Genomic DNA, 22,294 nt, shown 5'->3' with positions numbered 1-22,294 from the left:
CAACATTAATACAATACTTCTCTACCAAACATGATACTAAATGTAGAGTCACCCAAGTTTGTCCACAAATAACTGCACAAATGGTTCAAGGGCATGAACCTTAAACTATGTGTGAGCATTTTTTTTTCCCTTCAGAATGTGGGCATAAAACCATCTCAGTCTCCTTCTATGCTGCTTAGCAGATATTAAATGAATGTTCTCTCTGTTCTCTAAGCCAGCCTGGTACTGAAGGAACTATTTTGTACATTACATCGTATTTTTGACTGCAAATAGAAAGTTATTTAGTTTTCTCTTGAATTCCTGTGTAGAATGTTGATAACACCAGTGATGAGAAACCACAAACTTACTGTAATCTAAAACTCTGAAGAGCATAGGCAGAGAGGTCTGGGGTGAAAAAAAGTACAGTATATGACTTTAAAAAGAAGACATGACCCAAACAAAAGAGATAGGTAAAGACCACAATTAAATATTGAAAACCAACAGTGAAAGGAGAGTGTGCTCAAAAAGACTGAAGGAAAACTAAACTAAAAAATAAAAACTCTTCTGATTATGACAACGTTGGCAATCATTTCTGCTACATTAAAAAAACCCAAAGTTCTAAACAGAGAATTCAATGACAAATGAAAAAATATGAGACAGCCCTATTAAGGGCTGCTTAATATAACATAACAGCCTATATATATATATATATATATATATATATATATATATGGGCTGCCAAAAATAACAGTTCTACTTTTAATTATAGGTTCTTGGGTCTGTTAATCAGCCATCTTCCTCAAGGCTAAGCTTGGTGCAAATAACAGACAAGGATTCAGCAAAATGCACTGTTTAATTAAAAAGAATTTAATTAAAAATATTTTTATACACATGACCAGTCCCCATTATTTATGCAGATGTTCCTTCATGGTTCTTTGGAAAGGCTTTTTTTTTCTCTTTTCTCTCTCTTTTTTTAATATGCTGTTCTTCTGCAAGAACTGCTGTGAAATGAGAAGCACTATGACTGGTAGTTAATACCTATTTTTATCAAAACAGCAGTGCAGCTCACACATCACCCGTGCAGCCGTAACCATAGTAACCCCAAATAGAAAGTGTCTTCAGATTATCAACACGATCAAAGGTAAGATAGTTCATGTGCCTCTGGAATAGTTACATTGCGGCAAACTTTAAAGGATAAAGGTGGCTTTTTTCTCCCTACAACTTGAATGTTGAATGAAAATAGTGACTTGCAAGTACAGTGTATAAAAATGTCTCTCATTTTGGAAGACTCTTATTTCCTCAAAGTGTTAATAGAAAAGATGAAAACTCAATGCTACACATTTGTCCAGTGCTTCTAACTTATTATGCCAAGGAGACAATAATAATCATTTTGCCAAGCTGGAGAATCTGTTACAGTGAAAACCCCACCCTTGGGTGCCCTGTAAGATGAGAAGCCATATTTTGTCTCCATGTGTTTGGAGGAAAGATATAGTCAGTGGTGACTGTAGACACACGTTATATGGGATTAGCTATATAGGGTGATTCAGGGTCTGAACTGGCAGTCCAATTATGAATAAAAGGAGCTTTTCATTACAGAAACAGTGGAACTGGTTTTAAAAAGCAGTAAAATACCAACTCAAACACAGACCTGAATTTGGCTTTATAATTTGTGGTTGGGGGTAGGGTGTAGTGGGGAGGGATGGGTGAGCAGGGAATAAAAGCCAGAATACCCAGACTCAATTATTCTATCAGAGGAAGCATGATTTCTATAATTCAAATGGATTAGACAAGACTCTATACAACATTTTGTAATGCCTCATTTGACTACAAGAGCAGCATCTGGAAGCATAGGGAAACTACTTGGAATTTTAAATATCTAAGTATATAGTAGCTATTATAAAAAGTAGAGAGTCCACATGAAGATAAATACAATTCAGTTACTTTTTCTTTTAAATCTCTTCATATTGGAACTTGACTATGAAAGTGGGTGAACAAGTAATGAAATATGAGAAAACAGTTATTTCATCATGGCTACTTAAGAAATGAATGGATAGCTGACAATTTTACTTTCAATTGTAAACAAATTAGAATGCTATGAGAGTGTTATCTAAAAAGCCAATAAAGTGCCTTAGAAGAAATCATTGTTAGTAAAAATTTGTCTAATAAGTTAGCAATTTACAAATAATTTTTATATAGCATTTCATTTAATCTTACAGCAATTCTGTGAAGAAACTGGAGGTACTTTCTGTTTTGCTTTGTTTTTACAGTACCTATTTTAAGGGCATGTGAAGTGAGGTTCAGAGAAATTAAAGCACTTAAAACATAGTCCTCCATTCATCCATGACACTAATCTTGCCTTAATGACCAGATACTTTCAATATCCAGGATAACTCAGCCACTAGAAGACCCTATGTTGACTTCATTTTTAGGTAACTCTCCTACTCTATCACATGCCTATTTTAAGGGGCAGTTCCTCTTGGGATTGAAAGTTTATTATCCATCCCTGACTGTGATCATTTATGCAAATAACTTCCTAGGAGCTCTCTCAGATCTTTAACCCACAAACACAGGAGCTGCTGACATATTCCCCAGTGTCCCAGCTATTTGTGATTTTAGGTAGCACGTACCGGGAATGCTGGCTAATGGAGATTGCCAGGAGACAACTGGGCTGGTGGCATCTCAGAAGGGAGGTCTCTACTCCAAGGGGTGGAAGTCTCAGTGATCAGTACTGATCCTGCTTCACTCTATAATTCACCAGTTTACTCAGAAATACAGATATTTTATTCATCAATTCTTATATCCATTGGGTCTCTGGACTAGCATCATTAGCATCAACTGGACACTTAGAATTGCAGTTTTGGACCCCATCCCAGACTACTGAATCAGAATATCTGGAGACAGAGCCCAGGAATCTGCACATTAATAAACTCTCCAGGTGAGTTTTAAGTACATTGAATTTGGAGAACCACTAAGTAGAGCAGGAATTACTTCAGCAATTATCTATTCCTCTAGAATATATGGGGAAACTAAACCTAGAAAGGTAATGTAGCCACCCGATTTGCACTGTGAGTTAGTAGCAGGAACTGAACTAGACCTCAGATTTTCCAACTCCCAGTAATAAAAACAACATGGTGCCATGACACTTGTCAAGTAGAGGCTGGTTGGCCTCAAAATTAACAAAGCAGAGACTTTGACTTGTATTTATATTCCTCTTGGCTTCTAATTTCAGTAAATGAATTATCATCCATGCATTTAATTTAGGCTCCAGACAGGATAATGCCAGAGTGAATTTTCTAAATTCAATTAACAAGAGCCAGTAGTCTCTCCTTATGAAAGCCAACATCCAGTGCCCAGGGCTTCATCAAGCACTTGGGATTCTTAGCACACTTTAGCTGCCAGAGCAAGTCAAGATGTGTGACTTACATGTAATACACAAAGCCATAGAACTTTATTTTTTTATTTTTTTATTTTTTTTACTTCACGGCATGTGCAATATCAAGTTGGAAGATTTTCCTTTAAGATCTTATCACATTTCAGTGATTTGCTAACATGATATAAAAATGATTTGTTAATTTTCTCACTTCTATGAAATTTTGAAGAGTTCTTTTTTACATACATAGATATGCTTTCATATAAATATGGATCACACTGTACATACTCTGCTTATTAGCATGCTTTGTTTTAATTATCTTTTTTCTTTTTCTCTTTAATATGTCTCCCTTTCCATATCTTTTCCTTTCCTAAATTCATACCTTCTTTCCTCCTAAGTAACTCAATTTATAATCTAGTATATGTCCCACTAGAATATCTTTATATTTAAATTTTATTTGTAACAAGCATACACACACAGTTGTAACAGATGTTAAATCAGAAGTTTAAGGAACAAAGAAAAAAGTACATATCCGACAGTGAGATGCACAATTTAAAAATATTTATCCAAAAACCTTTACATGACTTCCTTAAACCTCTCGCCTACATTGAGAATGAGAAAGGGTTTTTCTCTAGACTAGCCTAATGGTTAAGGTTAAGATTTGTGAAGGGAGTTGTTTTGCTATTTGTGACTCTCACACAGGGATGTTTGACCCTCATCTCAAGCCTATGGGAAGAGACTTTGGCTAGGCCATCAGACAGCTTATGATGTTACCAGAGTTTGGGGATATGTGAAATACTTTTGACTCTCATCTAAGACATCTAATGGGCTGTGGCTGTCCAGTTGCTCTGATGGTAGCTAATTATCAATCAAATAAAAAATTCTTTTACCTTATCTCTGCATCTACAGTTGTAGGTGTTGGAAACTGTATCCAGCAAGGGTAGGTAAGCATGAGAATGAATGAAGAACTCTACCATACCTCTCCCAAAGGTAGACAGCTTGTCTTCAACAGGCCAGGGGAGATAGGACAGTCTTAAGTCAAAAACTTCCTATATTACGTGGGATTAGGAATGTTCACTGCTGAATTGAAACTTCAATTGCAACTTAAAGACCAAAGGTTATTATCCAGCAGATGGAAAAGAACAGAACCTCACTAAATACTTTTAAAGGGTCATGGGAGAGATAGGAACAGAAAAGCCCAGAAATAAACCCACAATTATATGATCAACTCATCTATGACAAAGAAGGCAAGAATATGCAATAGGAAAAGTCTCTTCAACAAATGGTGCTTGGAAAACTGGACAGCTACACACAAAAGAAGGAAATGGGACAACCTTCCTACAAAATACACAAAAATAAACTCTAAATGGATTAAGGACCTAAATGGGAGACTTGAAACCATAAAACTCCTAGAGGAAAACAGAGAAAGTAATTTCTCTGACATCATCTATAGAAACATTTTTTTAGATAGTCTCTTCTGGCAAAGAAAACAAAAACAAAATTAAACTATTGGGACTACAACAAAAGAAAAACCTTTTGAACAGCAAGGGAAATAATCAATAAAACAAAAAGACAATCTACTGAATGAGAGAAGATACTTGCAAATGACATATCTAATAAGGGTTGGCATCCCAAATATGTAAAGAACTTATACAACTCAACACCAAAAAAATCTACAGATAATCCAATTAAAAATGGGCAGAAGAAATGAACAAACATTTCCCCAAAGGAGATATACAGGTGACCAATAAACACATGAAAACTGTTCAACATCACTCATCATCAGGGAAATGCAAATCAAAACCATAATGCGTTATCACCTTATACCTGCCTGAATGGCTAGAATCAAAAACACAAGAAACAATAAGTTTTGGCAAGGATGTGGAGGAAAAGGAACCGTTGTGCATTATTGGTGGGAAGGCAAATTGGTGCAGTCACTGTGTAAAATGATATGGAAGGTCCTCAAAAAGTTAAAAATAGGATTACCACATGATCCAGTAATTTCACTACTGGCTATTTACCCAAAGAAGACAAAAACACCAGTTCAAATGGGATATATACACCCCATGTTTGTTGCAGCATCATTTACAGTAGCCAAATTATGGAAACAACACAAACATCACTCAACAGATGAATGGATGAAGAACCCAAGTGACCTTCAATTGATGACTGGGTAAATATACAGTGGAATATTACTCAGCCATAAAAAAGAATGAGATCTTGCCATCTGCAACAACATGGATGGATCTAGAGGTTATAATGTTAAGTTAAATAAGCCATTCAAAGACAAATACCATATGATTTCACTCATATGCGGAATTTAAGAAACCAAAGAAACAAAGAAAAAAGAGACAAACCAAAAATCAGACTCTTAACTATAGAGAATAAACTGATAGTTACCAGAGGAGGGGTGTGTAGGGAGATAGGTGAAATAGATTAAGGGAATTCAGCATATACTTACTGTGATGAGCACTGAGTAATGTGCAGAATTGTTGAATCACAATATTGTACATCTGACACTAATATAACACTATATGTTAATTATACTGGAATTAAAATTTTAAAGTTTTCTAAAAAAGTTAAAAATGTGCATGGAGCACTGGGTGTTGTGCAAAAAACAATGAATACTGTTATGCTGAAAAAATAAATAAATTAAAAAAAAGAAAAAAGTTAAAAATGAAGAAGTGGGAGGAAAAAAAGCAATGAGTCCTGTTTTGTATATACATATACATATTTATCTATATATTAAAAATTGGAATCATATTTTATATAAACTTTTCTACATCTTGCTTTACAAAGTCAACAATGCCTCCTGGAAAACTCTCAAGTCAGCAGGAAGAGCACTAATTTATTCTCTTTAATGGCTATATGATATTGTGTAGATGTCCTACAACCTTTTCAACAATTCCCTTATTGATAAGATTCACTTTGCTCCTTCTTATTCTTTCTTCTCCATTAAAAAAAAAAATGTTGCAATAGGCAACCTTGTCCATAAATCACTAAGAATCCATATTTTTACTTGTGTCGAACAGAATCCAGGAGTCAGAGCACTGGGTCAGAAGTAACTATGTATTTTAAATTCTAATAGCTGTTGCCACACTGATTTCAAAAGTATGTTAATGATTAAATTTTCACCAGAAATTTGTAACAGTCAATTTTTCCTTGCCTCCCTGCCAGCAGTGACTATTACTTGGCGTTACAACTGTTGCCAAACTGCTAGGTAAAAAATGATATGCTGTTACTTTATTTTAGATTTCTATGACTTCTGGTGAGTTTGAACTTTTGCACATTTGTACCCCAAATGGATTTGCTCTTCTATAAATTGCCTCTTCATAATCTTTTTCCATTTTTCTGTTATTGCCAGATTGACATCCTAAGGTATCCTTTCTATATTGGAAATAGTAATACTTGGAGGCCCCCAGGTGGTTCAGTTGGTTAAGTGGCAGGTACTTAATTTTTGGCTCAGGTCATGATCTCACGGTCTTGGGATCAAGCCCCGCACAAGGTTCTGTCCACAGTGGGGAGTCTGCATGAGGATTCTCTCTTTCCCTCTCCCTCTGTACCCCCCTGCTTGTGCTCTCTCTCATTCTCTTTAACATAAAAAAATAAATATTTTATTAAAAAAAGAAGTAGTAATACTTGGTCCTCTATATTTAAAGTCTTTTACCCCAATGTGTTGCCTCTTTATTGATTTTCTTTATGGTATCTTATTATTTAATTATATTTTTATATAGTCAACTATGTCTATTCTTTATTTATCAATTCTGAGATTCCATTTTTCATTAAGAAGACTTTTCCTACCTATAATTGGTAAATAAAGATTTACAGATTTTCCTTGCAGGTGTTCTTTTCCTTCATTTCCCTCATTTTTTATTTGTATTTTAATTCTTCTAAATATATTTGTTTAGATTAGTTCAATTTTATCATCCTCTAAATGGATAGCCAGTCAGTTGTGCAAGTACCATTTATTAAATAAATCATCCTTTCCCACTGGATTAAAATCCTATTAGTTGTATCTATCTATCTATGTATCTATCCATCTATCACTTTTGTCAAATTCTCATTTATACTTGCATCTTTCCTGGATCCTCTGTTCTTTTCCACTGATCTGTTTAAACCTAGGCCAATATCATATTATAAAATCTTATATAATATACAATATAATTATAATATACTATAATATAACATAATGTGATTATATACAAAGTCATAGTATTTGATTATAATTATAATTTGATTATAATAGTTTTGTAGTATATTCATATATCTGGTTAGCCAGTTCCTCTATTGGGTTTATCCTACTTCATAAACATTAAGATAATTTTGTCCAGATCCAATTTTTAAAGTGCTAGATTTTCATGGGAATTGTATTAAAATTTTATATTAATTTAGGGAAAAGTAGGATTTTAGTTACAGCATTCTTCTCATTACCAATTACACCATTCTTCTTATTACCAGCATACCTCTCAAGACAGTGAGCTAGCATAGGCTACTGGCTTCCTCCCCAAAATCAATGATAGAGAAAGTATACAGAGAAAAGTGGAACTGACACTTATAAAAATAATACCATAAAAAGCCAAGAAATCCTTAGGAAGAAGGAAGGCTGTTTTGGGTTGCTGCTTGTGGGAGGAAGGTGAAGGAGGTTGAATGGGGCAAACTTCAAAGGCAGTTACACAGCAGTGTAAAGACAAATTAAGAAAAAAAGTTGAAACCCCACCCTTTTGACTCACTCGCATTTCCATGAAGTAATTATTGTCTAGCTCCTTGCCACACAAAGCACACAAAATTGGCTGGACCCTAAGAATGGTGTTCCTGGGGGTAATATCAGGGCAGTACAAAAGTTCTGGGATGAGAAGTTGATGAAACTCTTCAGCATTTTCTTTCTCTGCAAATCCTGGGGTTGGTGGATTCCCATTATAATCTCTCCTTAAGAGTCTTAATTATCCCCAGCTTGAACAATTGGCTAATGCAGGTTTCTTAATCTTGGTACTACTGACATTTTGGGCTAGATGATTATTTGCTGTTGAGGGCATGTCTGTGGAGGGCATGTCTTGACTGCTCCATTCTCTTTAATTTATCTATTCAGTTGTTTATTGGGAAAATCATGATTTTTAATATTTATTTATTTATTTATCATTAATTTTTTTTTTTTTAACCCCGGACCCTCCTAAGACTTATTATAAGGTTTCTTCTATTGTCTTCTGACAATTTCAGGAACTTATTTCATGTGTATATGTTCTATTTGTTCTGACTGATCTTCTCTCAAGCTGCTGAAAAGTCATGCTGTGTTTTTATTTTTCTTAATTGGCTTATTGAGGTTTTTTTTATTTGTTTGTTTTGTTTTGTTTTGGCTTATTGAATCTTAAGACTGTTTGTTGGACTACCATTCAGGATAGCAGACCTGTAAGGTAGACCAGTGGTGTAGAAACCCTCAGGCACCTGGTGGAGGCCATACCCTCACCTAGTAATCAAAGACACCGAGTTCACTCATGCAGGGTCAAGTGGGTCACCATACTTCTCCTTTACCCACCACCAAAATCCACATATTCTTATGACTCAACCTTTGTTGAGGACTCATATCTTTCCAGTACCCATCAAAAAGTGTCTCTGAAGCTGGTATGTAGGTGCTCATCCTATTCATGGTAGAGAAAATTCGGTACCTGCTATTTCTGTGGGGGCTGCACAGAGTTCAAGGTTTCAGCAGCATTCAGCTGCAATATAGGCACCTCTCTTGGATTCTGTATGATTTTAGCAAAATCACGTAGGTTGGAGAGGGTAATAAAGGGCAAAGAAGCCAAGTTAAGGTCACGTCTTTCCTGGAATCTACTGTTAAATTTCATGAATTTTTTGGAGTGATTATAATGCTGTTTTGACAGGACTGTCTTAGGGCCAGGTCATTCATCTCTAAACCTTAGTTTACTCTTTTGTAAAATAAAGGTGTTATATTAGTTCCTAAAGTCTCTTTTTATAAAAGCATCCTATAATTTTATTATTTTAAATCTCTCCTTATATTATCTAAAAACAATGTGTAGACAATTGTCTGGATCTTTGGTTGGATAGGATGGCTATAAAAATTTTTATGAGACAATTCGGGGAATTTAAATCTAACTATATATTTGATAACATTTAAAAATTGTCATAGTTCTCTATTATTGCCATAACAAATTATCACAAACTTACAGCCTAAAACAACATAAATATATTATCTTTCAGTTCTGTAGGTCAGAAGTCTGACATGAGTCTCATTGGGATAAAACATGGTTTCACAAGGCTACATTCCTTTCTGGGGGCTCTAGAAGGGAATCAGTTTTACTGTTCTTTCCAGCTTCTAGGAACCACCCACATTCCTTGGTTCACAGCCCCTGTACTCCAACTTTAAAACCAGAAAAATTCTATCTCTCTTTGCTTTTCTCCCATCATCACATCTTCCTCTGATCACAGCATGAAAGGTTTTCAAGCTTTTAGGGACCTATGTGACAAGATTGCGTCCATCCAGATAATTAGGTAATATCCACACTGCAAGTCCTTAATTTAATCACACCCACAAAGGCCTTTTTTGCATCAAAATAATGTATTCACAGGTTCCGGAGATTAGTACATGGAAATCTTTGGAAGACCATTATTTTGCCTACTACAAAAATTATTGTTAATACATAAGGTGTGATGATGACATTGGGGTTATGTTTAAACTACATGTTTAAAATGGAATTTATTATTATAGCTGCTTTATTTGACTGAAGAGCCAGATAAGATCAGCATATTCTTTTTAAATTATATATGGAGTGGATTAAAAAACAATACAGATTGGAAGAACCAATACTGTTAAAATGTCCATACTACCCAAAGCAACCTATAGATTTAATGTAATCCCTTTAAAAATACCAACATTTTTCACATAACTAGAACAAATACTCATACAATTTGTATGGAACCACAAAAGACTCTGAATAGTAAAGCCATCCCGAGAAAGAACTCAGCTGGAGGTATCACAACCCCAGGTTTCAAGGTATACTACAAAGCTATAGTCATCAAAACAGTAGAGTACTGGTGCAAAAATAAACACTAGATCAATAGAACAGAATAGAGTCCAAAAATAAACTCATACTTTTATGATCAATTAATCTATGATAAAAGAGGCAAGAATATACAATGGGAAAAAGACAAGTCTTTTCAACAAATGGTGTTGGGAAACCTGGACAACTTACAGGCAAAAGAATGAAGCTGATCACTTTCTTACAACATACACAAAAATAAACTCAAAATGGATTAAGGACCTAAATGTGAGACCTGAAACCATTAAACTCTCAAAAGAAAATTTCTTTGACATCATCCAATAGAAACCTTTTTCTAAATATATTTCTTCTGGCAAAGGAAACAAAGGCAAAATTAAACTACTGGGACTACATCAAAACAAAAAGCTTTTGAACAGTGAAGAAAACCGTCAACAAGACAAAGAGGCAAACTACTGAATGAGAGAAGATATTTGCAAATGATATATATCCAATAAGGGGTTTGCATCCCAAATATATAAAGAACTTATACAACTCAACACCAAAAAACATACAAATAATCCTATTAACAGATGGGCAGAGGACCTTAATAAGCCTTTTTCCAAAGAAGACATCCAGATGACCAATAGACACATGAAAAGATGTTCAACATCACTCATCATTGGGGAAATGCAAATCAAACCCACAATGAGATATCACCTTATACCTGCCAGACTGGCTAGATTCCAAAGCACAAGAAATAACAAGTCTTGAAGAGGATATGAGGAAAAAGGAAGACTTGAGCACTGTTGGCAGGAAGGCAAATTGGTACAGTCATTGAGGAAAACAGTATGACTCTAAAAACATTAAAAATGAAAATACCATATGACTCAGTAACCCACTACTGGCTATTTACCTAAAGAGAATGAAAACACTAATTCAAAAGGATACATGCACCCCTATGTTTATTGTAGGATAATTTACAATAGCTGAGATGAGGAAGCAACCCAAGTACACACTGATAATGAATGGAGAAAAAAGATATGAGACACACACACACACACACACAAAATGGGATATTACTCAGCTATAAGAAAGAATGAGGTTTCGCCATTTGAAACAGCATGGATGGACCTAGAAGTATTATAATAAGTGAGTTAAGTCAGCAGAGAAACACAAGTAGCATATGATTTCACTTATATGTGGAATTTGGAAAACAAGACAAACAAAAAAGAATAAGAAAAGGCAGAAACAGACCCACAAATGCAGAGAAAAAACTTGTGGTTGCCCAAGGGAAGACAGTGAGGGGATAGGCAAAATGGGAGAAGGAAAGAAGGAAGCACAACCTTCCATGTGGAATCAAAGTCACAGGGATGAGAGGTACACCACAGGGAATACAGTTAATGGCACTGTAATAGCATTCAATGGTGACAGATAGTATCTATACCCACGGTGAGCAGAGCATAACATATAGAATTGTTGAATCACTATGTTGTACATCTGAAACTAATATAACATTGTATGTCAACTATACTTTAATAAAAAGATAATCATAAATTTGAATGTGGATAGGAAATAGATGATACCAATTGATTATGGAAAATTTACAGGTTTGATAATGACTTCATGATTACATAAGAACAATGCCCATAATTATAGACATGTATACCAAAATAAATGTGGATAAAATGACAATGTCTGAGATTTGCTTTCACATATTACTATCTACCACCTCTGAAAATAAATGTGAAGTATTTGTGTTTTATAAAAGCAAAATTACCACATCCCAACTCTAACCAAGCAAGTCACAAATGAATTTAGCTTGCCAAGGGAATATTTTACTCACCAAGTATACAGATTCATGGAAATCCACTATTGCTACCAGGAAAACAGGCAAAATGTACATGTCTTACTTGCTGAGTAAAAAATAGCCTCATCTTAGTATAGGATAAAAATAATAATATATTAATAATAATAATAAAAAGAAAATTATCTCATTTAATACTTATAAAGAACCTTTAAAATAAGTTCTTACTCTATATCCTTATTTTATTTATCCTTATTTTATAGATGGAGAAATTGAGGTTCCAATAGGTCAGACAGAATGTAGATTTAAACACAGGCCTATCCCACTCCATGGTCAGTGTTCTTGATCAATACTCAATTCTATTTACTTAGTAAATATATAATATGCTCTTTGTAAAACTTGAGAGGATTTTTGTATTTTGAGATCTGTAGATGCTTTCTTAGGTCTAGTCATTAAATACTATTTAATGTTGGTGATGATAAAGATAAAGAAATGTGGATTGCCTGACTGGCTCATGGTTGAGTGTGCAACTCTTGATCTCAGGGTTGTAAGTTTGAGCCCGATGTTGGGTGTAGTGATTACTTAAAAACAAACTCTAGAAAAGAAAAGAAATGGATCCTATTAAGTGCTATATATATTTTGACTTGTTTAACTGGAGAGTTGAATAATAATTTACATTAACTGGGTTTTTAAATTCTAAACTTAATGAGAAGAATTATAAACTGTACTTTCCCAATTGGCTACACAAGTAGTCTCTATTTACTTCTTTGAGGTAAATATTTATTTCTGATATTGAGTCTATCCAATTTAGGACCATTAAATGTGTCAACATGCTTTGAAACAGGGGTAACATAACATAAATGTCAGTTTCTTGGATTTCTGACAAGCTCTATAAAACAAAACAGTAATGGGCATTAAAAAAACAACTCAGATTGTCAGACTTTAGGAACTAGTGATTTATGTTTCTACTAAGGAAAAAAACACAGTTGAGACATTTGGACAGGACTTATTTAATCTGTTTCTCTCAAGTCAGAGGTTACAGTATTTATAGTTTTGAATGGCACATACATGATATTTAAATCATACAGAGCATTAATCTTGTTACTCTTTGCCTTGTTTCTAAAGCATGGGTGAAGCTAGTTTATAGGTTATTATGTGTTGGAGCAGAAAAATAAGACTGGAAAAAGAGGCATTAGAAATAAAATTTCAGACATATTAGTTTAAAATCCTAGAAATAAAGTGCCTCTTTTCACCAAAATGCCATAATCTGTGCAATGCATTGTATTTGTGCTTAATTTTTCTACTCGATTTAAAATTATTGTGGTATTTTTATTAAGGATCACATTTTTATGTATAATCTTAAAAAGCTGAGCTCATTGAAATAGAGTTGAGAATGTTGGTGGCCAGGGGCTGGAAGTGGGGAGAATTGGTAGATTTTGGTCAAAAAATAACCATTTCCAACTATAAGATTAATAAGTTTTAGATATCTAAGATACAGCATGTTAAAAGAGTTAACAAAATTGTAATATATACTTGAAAGTTGTTAAAAGAGTAGATCATGAATGTTGCTACCACCACCACCAAACATACACACGCACACACAAACATACACCCACGGGTAATTACGTGAGGGGATAGAGAGGTTAACTATATTGCGGTATTCATTTTGCAATATATATGGGTATCAAACCATCACACTGTATACCTTAAGTGCACGTATTTTATATGTCAATAATAATAAAAGTGGAAAAACAGGATATTTTTTGACTTACAACCATTCCATATCTATATTGCTCTATAGTAATTCTGTCTGACAAAAATATAATGTAAACCACATAGGTAATTTAAAATTTTCTAGGAACTACATTATAAAGGTAAAAAGAAATGGGTAAAATTAATTTTAATAGTATATTTTCTTTAACTCAATGTTAAGTGAATCTCATAATTTCAAAATGTAATCAATATAAAAATTATCAATGAGATACTATACTTTTCTTCATAGTAAGTCTTTGAATCTACAGTGCATTTTATACTTATAGCCCTTAAATTTGGACTAGCCACATTTCAAGTGGCCATATGTGGCTTGTAGCCTCATATTGGACACAACAATTTTTAAGTATGCCTTCTCTGAAGTTACCTAAAACAGGACAACCTGAATTAATTTTCTTGGAAAAAATAGGACACGTCTAAGAAGTAAGAATTATTTTCTAGTTTAAAATACTGGACTAATACTTCTGAAGTTCAAAATAGCACAGCTGTATTTCAGTCTCAATGCAGCTGCATCATATAAAATGAAGACATTTTAATCCAAATAAGAAACAGAGAAATTGATGAAGTGAGAAAATGCACAGCCCAAATGTGCTTGAATGAGTGGCTTCCTGCAGACCTTGAAAGAAGTCTCAGCCCTGTAAATACCAGGATGAGTTTCTGGCATCTTCTAAGTGATTAATACTTAATGTAATGTGCTGAGTTTTTCCTCTTCCTAAAGGAAGATCCTATTTTGAACATCTTCCAACCTAAAACAACAGCAACAAGAAACCCCAAAAATAACAACAAAAAACCTCACACTATTATAACTGCTTCTGCAAATCTACAATCTACGGTTTGGGAGTCTGGAAAATTTTAAGCCACTGACCAACTGGTAAACTGGGAGAAAGAAACATTGGCTGCATAGCCAGACAAGAAGAAAGACACATATTTTTGTGGATAGAAACCAGTATTGCCACTCACTTGGAAGTTCAGCCATGTGCTGAGAGTTCCACCCTCATTTTGAGTCACTGTCCCCTCGCTGGGATCATGAGACTCCTTATCTCTGAGCATGATCTGGAATACTCAAATGCTTCACATTCTATTTGAGAAGAGACTGCCTTTCAAGATTTATACGTTACTCTAGCAGTTTCTCCTACAAATATATTAATTCATTAATTTAATAAGTATTAAAAACCTATTGTTCTAGGTACTAAAAATAGAAGAGTGGAAAATGGGGTGAAAACAGAAGAAAAAGCTACTTCTTCACAAGGGACAAAAAAATAAGGAAATAAATAGTAGATCAATAGTGATTAATGCTGCACAAGAATGTAAGGCAAAGAAGCGGAATGGGAAGCATCATGATTTGTGGGTGACTCTGCAGAAAAGGAGATGGGGTACAATTTTTGATAGGATGGTTAGGGAAGGTCTTATTGAGGCAACACTTGGGCAAAGGCCTGAAGAAAGCAAGGAAGGAGAGACAACAAATGTAAATGTGCTGAAACAGCAACAATACTGATATGTTGAGGAATAGCACATGGGTACACTGGGACTCCAGAGTGTCTTTATACACCTTAACAACCTCTTTCTTTATCTCACCCACCCCATATATAAAGGAACATTTCAGACTTATGAATAAAAATCACTATCTTGAATAGTCAAATTTACTAAACTAAGACCCAAGTCAATGATGAAAGAGACAAGAAGATAGTAAGAGGTTAGAGGATTCCCTTATGGGCTTTGGTCATTTGTAAATTGAGAGGTAGTAACTAAAGCATAACTTCCAGTTTTTGCCATATTGTTTATTTTTTCTCTCCCTATCCCATCCTCCTACTTCCCCTTATCCAAACACACCTAAAGAGATGAGCTCCCATATTGATCAAGCTGTCTCAGTACTTCTCCCCCAACCCTATAGATGATCTCTCTGGGGAATTTCCCTTTAATATCCACTTTCTGTTAAGTACTGCTGATTCCCTTTAAATCATCAGCAGGATCTTTGTCAGTGAGGAAAAGAGGAAATTAAATCAATCAAATAATAGTCAAATCATCCTAACTGGAGAAAAAATGAAAATTGGCCATGGAGAGTCAGAAACATGCAGGAAGAATTAGATTTAAGTTTAAATATGTGTCTATGAAAGAAAAATGTGAATAGTTAAAAACACCTGGCTAAGATTTAGCTAAGGCTAAATGGGAAATAATTAATTTAAAGAAGGCCAAGAAAAGTCAGACCTGGAGAACATAGGCTCTTTTTCATAAACTAGTGAGTCACAATAATTTAGGCAATAAATGAATAATTGTAGGGTAAGATTAACTAGGTGTTTTAAGGTTGTTGAAGATCTTAAATTGCACCAATTTAGCAGAGTAGGTTCAGCGTGTTTTAATATAACAATTAGCTCACAGTAAAAGAAGAAAGCTTAAGTATTCCTGTTCATGTGTGGGTCTCTGATATGTAAGATCCTCTCTAACATTTGCTGAATCAGGGTTAGAACCCAAGAATGCTTGGGGCTGGGCTGGGCTGGGGATGGGGTGGGCTTTGGGTTGATTTTTAACTTTCTTTAAAACAAAAGCTTGTTTTAAAATGAAAACCAATCTTACAGAAATAAAAACAGGGAATGTTAAAACTGGAAAGGGCTCTAGTTGAAACTTTTCATTTTACAGATGAAAAGTCAGTTTCTTCATCTGTAAAATGAAGGGGTTGGGAGAAATGAAATCAAATATCTTCCACTTCCAAGAACACATAAAATCTAGAAAGGCTAAATGGTATCCAAAGTTGCACAGCTGGTGCCAGACTTGGAAAATAGATTTGGTTCCCAGAATTCTCTTTATGGCTGTGAGTCAATTCTGTATTTTAAAAAGTTTAGTCAACTCAATTGTTTGACACAATGCAGGTAAATATCCATCTTACCAAGTTGGATTTATTTTTCTATTTCAATCAGTTTTCCTGTGTCATGTAAACATAACCTAAGGGGTATCACCAACCACAGAAGGAGAAAAGCTTTAACACGATACAATTGTGCTTGGAGCTGGCTGAATCACTGAATAGAATGCAACAAACTTGGCCTTGGCACTGGGACCAAGGAACAATGGATGCAATGCTAATTTGTGCAAAGGTGACACAAAATGGGACCTGACCATTAAAGGCAAAATGTCCATATATGGGCAGAAAAGAACAACCTCAAGTAACTAGAAATCACTGATGGGTTGAAAATATTTCATCTTGAGTTCATGCTTCCCATTGCTACCAAGGAACTTCTACATTTCCCTGGGGCTGTGAAAGTGAAGCATGAGCTCTTCCAGCAATGACCTGATGGCTGAGTCATCTCTAACCCTGAAGATGGAGCAGTCTGTCTCTCTACACTAGGACCCTGATCCTCTAATTTAGACCACAAATTCCAAAGCTGATACTACTTTTATTCCCCCTTCTTCTAGAAAACAAGTCAACATCATGCATTAAAAAATTGTTTTCCTCCCTCATACCATAAACAAAATAAAACAGATATTTGGAAAAAATATTTGTAACTTATATTACAGACAAAAGGTTAATATTGCTAATATGCTAAAGGCTTCTAAAACTTGAAAAATAAAAATTAACAACCCTATTCAAGCAAAGCCATCTTATAAATGGCTCATTTTCAGGGAAAAAATGCATATGTCCCTTAAACAAATGAAAAGATATTTAGCCTTATTTATAATAAGAGAAAGACTAAGTCAAACCAGAGGGAGACACAAATCCTCACCTACTGTATAAGTAAAAATCCAAAACTGTGACAGAATTCTGCATTGAAAAAACTGTGAAGAATAGGTACTGTCATATGTTGCTGGTGTGAATGCAAAATGGTGCAAACTTTATGGAGAGAAATTTGGCATCTGGGAAAAATATATTTACCTTTTAACTTGTTTCTATAAATCTATTCCAAAGAAGCACTGGAAAAATGTAGAAAGGTGTTTATTTTAGTGTTATTAGTTGCAACATCATTCATAATTGCAAAGGATAAGAAAAAAACTAAATGTCCATCAACAGATAACTGGTAGAATAACCCATTGGCATACTCTGCAGTTATAAAAAAATAAGAGAGATCTTTACATATTGCTATTGTGTACTCTCTAAAATACTGTTAAAGAAGAGTAAGGTGAAGAACCATTTATATAGTAGAGTATGTATGTTTGTGTATTAGATTAAAAATAGAAGGGTAAATGAAAGATGAACCAAAATGGCTGGAATGTTAGGGTAGAGGGGATAGGAATAGAAGTTAGTTGTCTCTTGTTTTGGTTCTATGGTTTTCATTTTGGAATTCTATAGCTCTTTAATTTTAAAACAAAAGTTAAAAACAAAATAAAATAAATGAACATTATCGTATATTCACAAGATATATCCCACAGAGGAATGATTTCAAGAGCTCTTAAAACAGTAATTTTTAACTGTTCATCCCTAATTGGATATAATCAAAGGTTAAAAAGAACCACAAGGAAACCTTAAGCAGTTTTCAATAATCATAATTTTAAATAATATGCATAGCATAATTTTGAAAATATTTATTTTAAGGAAGTAAGAAATAATTTATGTAATAGGAAGAAGAAAATTAGGCATAAGAAAAAATAAAATAAAAATTTTAGGCAGTTAAGTAAAGTTTCTGTAATCCTAAATTTGAACTGAAAATATTAACATAAATTTGTGATATTATTTCTCCTTCAAAACAAATAAAAATATCTAGAAACAATGACCAATCCAATAGCAATGAAAATCCCTAGTGCCCAAATTTTGGTCTCTAAATAAATTTCCCTCTTATAAGTAGCTGGTTCCAAGTCAGGGTATGGGAAACACACAAAATAAGGTTGGAACATCTAGTCCTACCCAAAGAAAAGAATCTATGAAAGACCACTGGGGTCATGACAAAAGAATATAGGAGAAACTTGAAGAAGCTCTCAGTTGTCAAGTTGGAGTATTTTGAACATCAAAAAGAATAATGACAAGCAGTAGTTCAAAGCATATCAACCATGTTAAAATCCATGTGTTGAAATAATTCTTTAAAAAAGAAATCTCTTTGATCATATGTGGAGAATGCTAAGGAAACAATTCATTATTTTGATAATTAGTAAATAAAGGGAAAGAATCACTCATTTATCCTGATTTTTTGTTCAAATGATATCATGGGGTACTTAAAAGCTCACCTGGAGGGACGCCTGGGTGGCTCAGTGGGTTAGGCCTCTGCCTTTGGCTCAGGTGGTGATCTCAGAATCCTGGGATCAAGCACTGCATCGAGCTTTCTGCTCAGTGGGAGGCCTGCTTCCCCCTCTCTCTCTGCCTGCCTCTCTGCCTACTTGTGATCTCTCTCTCTCTCTCTTTGTCAAATAAATAAATAAATAAATAAATAAATAAATAAATAAATAGTTCATCTGGAAAGCTGCTTATTTATAGGAGAAAACCAGCTAATAAATACAAAAATTAGGATAGGTAGGGCGCCTGGGTGGCTCAGTGGTTTAAGCCTCTGCCTTCGGCTCAGGTCATGATCTCAGGGTCCTGGGATCGAGCCCCGCATCGGGCTCTCTGCTCAGTGGGGAGCCCGTTTCTCCCTCTCTCTCTGCCTGCCTCTCTGCCTACTTGTGATCTCTCTGTCAAATAAATAAATAAAATATTTAAAAAAATTAGGATAGGATTAGCATATCACTAGCTTGTAACCCTTAATTAATACTGAACTAACTAAGCAGTAACCATCAATACATACTCAAATCACTAGCTAAAATGGGGAATTCTAAAAGGTAATGCTTCCCAAACTTTGATGTGCATATGAATTACTTTAGAATATTGATAAATTCTAGAATCCAATTTGATAGCTCTGGAGTTGACCCTGAGATTCTGCATTTACAACAAGTGAACACATGGTGCCAATACCACTGGTCAGAGGGCTATTCTAAGAGAAACAAAACCGCCCTTAAAATTCTTAGAATGACCCAGTATTGCCTCTGACCCTTGGTGTTCTCCTGTTGCACACAGATAATTTCATAGGACAACATCAGACAAGGTCACTCTATGACCATGAGGGATCAAAACAAAAACCGGAGTGTCTGGGCCGCTCAGTCAGTTAACCATCTAGCTCTTGATTTTGGCTCAGGTCAGGATCTCAGGGTCATGGGATTGAGCCCAGAGTTGGGCTCACATGCTAGGTGTGGAGACTGCTTAAGATTCTTTCTCTCCCTCTGCCTTTGCTCCTCTCCCCCAAGCACTTCTGTTTCCTGACAGCATCTTATCCAGAGCAAAGCTCCAATTGTTTAAACCCTCCCTAAAATCACCAAAAGTAAGTCCAAGCCTATAATGATACCTTCCTAAAACTCTCTGAAAGGTTCTATATTTCTTTTGGTGTGCATTTTCTCTCATTATAACATGTAATAAACATCTTGCTTAGTTACAGGTGTATTCTGGTGGTTTTTGTTTGAGAAACTGCAATAGTGTGGTGAGTAAGGTTGACAGCTGAGTCACTAATCACTATGTGGTGTTTTGCTTTAGAAACTCGCAGCATCACCTATAAAGTAATCTTGCCCAAAAAGATGAACATGAATCTCATTAAGCCTCTAGATTTAACCATCAGTTGTACAACAAATAATGCGGTATAGGAGAATATTTTAAGGAGCCATATTCATTTCAATTACAAGACAAATTGCCTATTTTTTCTCTAAACAAATAACTGACAAAAATAGAAGATGGAGGAGGAACATATAAATTAAAAGAGACTCAACAGTCACATTAATCAATTGTAACATGCAGCCCTTATTTGGTCCTAATTCAAACTATTACACAAACTACCAATGATAATGATAAAATGACATTTAAGGATATTTGAACAGAAGCTATCTCTTTGATAATATTAAAGAATAATTATAAATATTTTTAGGTTTCATAATGGCAATGTTTATTTTTCAAAATATTTACAAATAAAATGATATAATGTCTGAGATTTATTCTAACATAATCCAGTCAAGATAAAAGGAAGTGTAGGGGGGTATAGCCAAAAATACTGACCATACTGGTAATTGCTAAAGGGTATATGACAATTCTTTTTATTATTCTCCCTACTCTTAATGTGTTTGAAAAGCTCCATAGTAAACAATTTTTTTAAGATTTAATTAATTTATTTGAGAGAGAGAAAGCAAGAGAGAAAGAACCCAAGCAGGGATAAGGGTTAGTGGGAGTGAGAGAAGCAGACTCCCCTCTGAGCTGGGACCGCAGTGCAGGACTCGAACATAGGACCCTTGGATCATGACCTGAACCAAAGGCAGATGCTTAACTGACTGAACCACCCAGGCACCCATAAACAATCTTTTTGAAAATATTTTTTACCGGGGCGCCTGGTTGGCTCAGTGGGTTAAAGTCTCTGCCTTTGGCTCAGGTCATGATCCCAGAGTCCTGGGATCGAGTCCCGCATCGGGCTCTCTGCTCCGCAGGGAGCCTGCTTCCTCCTCTCTCTCTGTCTGCCTCTCTGCCTGGTTGTGATTTCTCTCTGTCAAATAAATAAAATATAAAAAAAAAAGAAAATTTTTTTTACCATTTAATTCAACAGATCACTTTTGAAAGAAGACAAGTTGGAGAAAAAAATAAGGCCTATAGCTCAAAATGACTATACATTCTAAAGAAATAAGCTGTAGTGAATTTTAAAGTCTGAACTTCCCACCACTAAAATTGTTTTCAGATCCATTTTTTGAAAGCTATTAGGATATTCACCTATTTCTTTCCTTTCTTTTTAAAATCACTAACACGTGTGTCAACTGCAAGTGAAGAGGAATATGGAATTATTATGATGTAGACTCAGGCGATGGTCTTTAGAGAGACATTTAATTTAAATATTTGATTCTTAAAAAGAAAAAAAAAAAGCACCATACTATTTGAACAATTACCTGGATCCGTAGCAGACATCAGTGAACCAAAAAACAAACAGTCAGTGAAATGGAAGTCTCCATTTTTCAACTGGCCAGCATATACCATAGCTTTCACAAAGCCATACATAATTAACCTGTTGAAGAGAAAAATAAGATCTTCAAACATTATGCTGAATCCTGTGCAAATCCATGCTATCATAGCTAACATTCTAATGTGTTTCCTGAATAAGCATCATGCACAAATTACCGCCACTCTGCCAATTCATGGTCATGCTAGCTCTCAGTACACTGTGTAAATCTCTTGACTATGAAATACATTTTAACCAAATATCCCAATTCATTCACCTAGTAAAAGGTAAAAGAATATTTTATAGCATATTTCAATGAAAATAAATAAATCTCAAGGATATAAAAAATAATCTGTCAAATATGTTATAGCAAATTATGGCCACAAATATAGCAGCTGGGTTAACATCTGTAAATGGATTGCTTTTCAGTTTTCATTGCTTTGTGTGGTAGGCATGTCTGAAAAGT

General features: G+C 34.7%; 1 protein-coding gene across 1 annotated transcript in view; it reads right to left on the bottom strand.

The window, feature by feature from the left end:
* SLC9A9 (solute carrier family 9 member A9) overlaps positions 1-22,294 on the bottom strand; it is a 540,987-nt gene that overhangs the window by 375,242 nt on the left and 143,451 nt on the right. Inside the window, exon 5 of the mRNA XM_046003499.1 lies at positions 21,779-21,894. Coding sequence (XP_045859455.1) covers positions 21,779-21,894 — 116 coding nt within the window. The remainder of the gene's footprint in view (positions 1-21,778; positions 21,895-22,294) is intronic.

Source organism: Meles meles, chromosome 4, assembly GCF_922984935.1.
Source record: "Meles meles chromosome 4, mMelMel3.1 paternal haplotype, whole genome shotgun sequence".
Classification (NCBI taxonomy): domain Eukaryota; kingdom Metazoa; phylum Chordata; class Mammalia; order Carnivora; family Mustelidae; genus Meles; species Meles meles.
The sequence above is the reverse complement of the archived record's forward strand: the minus strand, read 5'-3'. Positions and strand labels throughout refer to the sequence as shown.